General features: G+C 30.1%; 1 protein-coding gene across 1 annotated transcript in view; it reads right to left on the bottom strand.

The window, feature by feature from the left end:
* LOC106882671 (inositol 1,4,5-trisphosphate receptor type 1) overlaps positions 1–4,814 on the bottom strand; it is a 314,426-nt gene that overhangs the window by 79,128 nt on the left and 230,484 nt on the right. The window contains exons 29-32 of the mRNA XM_052978577.1: positions 4,338–4,463; positions 2,798–2,998; positions 2,153–2,404; positions 236–361 (exon numbers count right to left, since the gene is read on the bottom strand). Of these exons, the coding sequence (XP_052834537.1) occupies positions 236–361; positions 2,153–2,404; positions 2,798–2,998; positions 4,338–4,463 (705 nt within the window). The remainder of the gene's footprint in view (positions 1–235; positions 362–2,152; positions 2,405–2,797; positions 2,999–4,337; positions 4,464–4,814) is intronic.

The following is a 4,814-nucleotide window of genomic DNA, read 5'->3' as shown; positions in this document are numbered from 1 at the left end:
CCTACCTCTTCCACGGGTTCCCTCAACTGTTAGGGTGTGGCACTTTTTCACGCAGCATATATATATATATATATATATATATAAACAAAAATAAGCAACCGCAAAATTTATATATAAGATTAAAATTAAGGTTTTGAAGAAAGAAAGAAGTCAAGTGACACAATGTTAATAGAAGTAAGGATGTAAACGTAATGCAAACATAGGAGTTATAACTAAAGATTCCTTATTTACTTACAATGGCCATATCAAGTAAAAAGTTTTCAAACAATGTCCATAAATGATTACTTGTGTAAATTTCCTTCATTTCAACTTCAGTATCTACATAGCAGTGGTTTAGAAAATTAATATAAGCTATTTTCACCTGCAAAACACAAAGCATTAGAGTTGATTGTTATACGACATACATAAATAAATATAAACATAATTACATTTAATTAAAATTGAATGGAGTTTTAAATGTCATTTGGATTGGCCCATTTATTCTACTTCAATTGTGTGGGGTGTAAAATCTATTTCATGTTCAGTTACTTTTCTCTTTCACCAAAGCAAAATGGATGTCCAATCAAAATGTTGCTTTTTTAAAAAAAAGTTCCAGCCAGCATTTATTGCAATTGTGTCATTAAGGGTGGTCACCAGGTATCCTCTCATGGAGGCAATGGCTAGAAGAATGCAATTAACCTAGTGTATATCTTGCTAATCTATATAAGTACACATCCAATGATATATTTTTCATTTCTCCTCAATAACTGTAGACGTGAAAGTAACCTCATTTGTACACATGTCCTTCAAGAAAATGTTTCATGACCAAAGGCACTTTTTCACGGTAGTCTGATCTTTCAAATTATTGTGATATCAGTTTTGTGTTTTCAATTTCAATACACAAAACTAGCATGGAAACAACTTACCAAAAGGTTAGCTTACAGTGAGAAGCATCTTTAGTCATTATACATCTTCTTGAATGATATATATACAAATGAGATCACCTTCAAAGCTTTTGAGAAAAAGCTTTTTAGAATACAAAACTAAAGATGAAGTGCTAAAAGGAGTAAAAACTTAGAAAACTTTATTAGATACAATCAAAGAGAGAAAACTAAAATATCATTAACACATAATTAGAAGAAATATTTTATAGAGATTGTAGATAGAAGGCAAAATGAATAAGAAGAGATGGAAGAGAGGAAAAAACCCCAAGATTTATGTGGTGGGGATAATACCAAGAATCTGGAAGACTTTAAATATAGTGAACATATGAGAACAGTACAAGAAAGACTGAAATGGCAATCCATGACATTGAGCCAGATGTGAGTAGACAATATCTGATTATGATAAATGTTAGTTTTAATAAAAATAAAGTGAGAAGTGAATTTAGTATCAAACATATCTTAGAGGCTTTAAAGTCAATCTTTCAGTTTATTTACTACATTTCTTTTGTACATTGTGATTAAATGATTAATCCATTGGTTTCTTTGTATATAATTTTAACTGGAGTGATTAATGTGTATATATGTAAATCAGTTAAACAAGAATTCAATATTCTTGATGTATGTATTAACTGGAAATCAATTCAACTTTGGATTATTCAATGAATGATACAGTAGCAATTTTAAAGTAGAAAACAATCATTAATTCAGAGATGAAATTGTGTAGTAAGTGATTTGATCTAAGACTGTGTGATGAAGCTAAAATGGTTACAGCATAGAAGACACATTAGTCACTCAAAAAAATTCAAAAACTTAACTTTACATAATGGAACTGCATCAGTTATCATGTTGCAGTTAGTTTGATGAAAATTTTGATACTGAATACTAAGTGTTTCAGTGAAGTTAACAGATTTTTGAACAATCATTGACTATTTAAATAAACCTCAATAGCAGAAAGGTTTGACTCTGTATTCTTAGATATGTACTAATTATACTTCTGTAGTTCTAAACTACAGCTGATTAAACTTTTTCAAATCCAGAGCAACTAACAGTAGTAAGAAATTTTTTCTTCGGCAAAATGACCCATTTTTCCTGTGTCTGTTAAAAAGGAAATTGTTCATCTAAATTTTATTTTATATAGTTTCTTGGTGGTAAAAACACATGGTGAACTACTTAGAGAGTCTCCAGTAATTGTGCAATTGAGCAAAGATTGAAAAAAATATGTAACTCACCTCAGGAATACAGTTTACATCAGTCACAACTTTAACAATATCATCTAAAGGCAGCAGTGAGTGACATTTGATTTCTGTATATACATTCTTTCCTTCTGTACACAAAGCTAGTAACTGTACTAAATTGATGTGGTATGCTAGAGGACTACGCTCATCAGAGCGATGACGTTCAGATCGCATTAGTTGCACCAGAGTATCAAATGATGGTTTGTCATTGTAAAACAAAAGTACTTCCTCTCCAACACTGATGAGCTGCAAAAAGTCAGGAAAGTAACATAAAAAGGCTTTGGTTAATCCAATAAGTAGCTTTTTGATCATTTGTTATCAATTTTCAAAGAAGTAATTCAAATCCCTATTTATTGCAAAAGAAAAGCAAAGAAACAGTCAATAAAACTATATGTTCTCAATAAGAGTATATAGTATTTGAAAACTAAAATAAATTTTAAAAATAATAAAAAAGAAACAGGCATACAATTTCATCATAAAAAAGTAAAAATATATTCCCTCAATTTCTTCAGAAATATGAGAATTTACCAACATTTTAATTTTTCAACTGTATGAAATATGATTCTAAAAACAATTCCAAATACAAATTTTTAAATAACTTTGATTTCATGTAATGTGAGATTCTTGCAAAATTCTTACTTCAGCCATAACCATGTCTTGACTTTTTCTGATATATTGTCCTTCAGCCTTAACAATAGTTTGAAGAAACTTGAGATACTGAACATGTCTGCCATGTGTCTCTATACAATGAACAAAATGTTGCACAATACGTTCAGAAATTTCATTGCATAATAGTACATTATCTTCAAAAATGGATTTCATTGTCTGAGCTTCCAATAACTGAAAAGAGATGAACACAAAATGATTTTAAGATAAATAAAAGGTTCAGTAAATAGATAAATAAATAAAAAAAAAGAACTGCTCTGATGCTTTTAAAGCATTACAGCAATTCTCTGAAAGCTGACAAAACAATATTCAAAAATATAAGGATACAGATCATGTTGTATAGCCAGCTGGAGATGATGTCTCCTGGGGCTAAATTACAGCAACATTCGTCCTAAACCAGGACTGCCATGTTATATTGGCAAACAATCTTTACTACAAAGCTGACAAATTTTTAGTTTATGACTAGGTTTTTATTAAAAAGATAGTAACAGTTTAATAAATCTTTTTAGTATGATGTACTTCATAAAATAAGTTTATACTTTACAATGCATATTGCTATTCAATAATGATGAAAAGATATCAAGCAATGTTATAATGGTGTAAATATGTCTTGAATACTTACATAACATGAAACATATTATAGTGAAGATAAAAAATCTTAGAAATTTTTATGTTGATATTATCTAAATCTGAGTACAAAGAAAAAGTTTCTTAACCAAATATCAAATTAAAATTAGAAAATTACTATTTTTTAAAATCTCACGAGAGATATTCAGCAACAGTACTTTGTAGTAAAGATTGTTTGACAACATAATATGGCAGTCCTGGTTTAGGACGAATGTTGCTGTAATTTAGCCCCAGGAGACATCATCTCCAGCTGGCTATACAACACGATCTGTGTCCTTATATTTTTGAACAAGGGAATCTAGCACCCCCACTCAGCTCAAAACAATATCTGTGTATTGCGATTTCTGGGATATTTCCCTTCATCAGCACAGAATAATTGTTACAGCAACATTTGCCCTAAACCAGGACTGCCATGTTAAGTTGGCAAACAATCTTTACTACATCAAATTAAAAGCCAAAAGATGGTCTCAATATTAAAAAAATACTGATCAGTGGCATCATAATATCAGTAATATTAAACTTTAAAGCAGCATGATGAAAACATGTAATACTTAGCTTGGAAAAAAAAAATCATTTAAAAAACTTTATTAGCCTGTATCTATCTTAATAAATTGTTTGTACACATTTTCACATGTATTTTATATTTTGCCTCTCCAGTATTAAGTATTTTAAATAATTTTATGATTTTGAATATGCTTTCACAGAGACTGACATTAAGTTGAATAAATCAACTGAAGTTGATGTTTATTTTTTCATTAATTTCTAAACGGGGAAAAAAAAACCCCAACAGACTTCAAGTTGAAAAAGGTTTAACTTGAAAGGACATAAGTTGAGGTATGCCTGTCATAGTAATATAACAGTAGAAATAATGATTTAAATAACTTACTCCTGGGTTCAAGAAAAGGTCAACTTCTTTATGAAGTAAAACCTGATTTGCAGGATTTCCAAGACAGAAGCACTGAAGAAATTCATGAGCCAGTCTTATAATTTCATGCATACGGATATCTTTGTTCTGAAATAAATGTAAGAGATTAACTTTGTAATAGATATATATTAGGAGTTAAAAATAAAGCAAAGGAGTGGCTGTGTCGTAAGTAGCTTGCTTACTGACCACATGGTTCTGGGTTCAGTCCCACTGTGTGGCACCTTGGGCAAGTGTCTTCTGCTATAGCCTCAGACCGACCAAAGCCTTGTGAGTGGATTTGGTAGATGGAAACTGAAAGAAGCTTGTCGTATATATATATATATATATATATATATATATATAAATAAGCAACACGGATTTCAAAGGTGATTGCAGTACACACGTTTCATGCTACTCCAATTTATTTAAGTAATGTGAGCATTACATTAAATGCAATAT

Source organism: Octopus bimaculoides, chromosome 2, assembly GCF_001194135.2.
Source record: "Octopus bimaculoides isolate UCB-OBI-ISO-001 chromosome 2, ASM119413v2, whole genome shotgun sequence".
In the NCBI taxonomy this organism is placed as follows: Eukaryota; Metazoa; Mollusca; class Cephalopoda; order Octopoda; family Octopodidae; genus Octopus; species Octopus bimaculoides.
The sequence above is the reverse complement of the archived record's forward strand: the minus strand, read 5'-3'. Positions and strand labels throughout refer to the sequence as shown.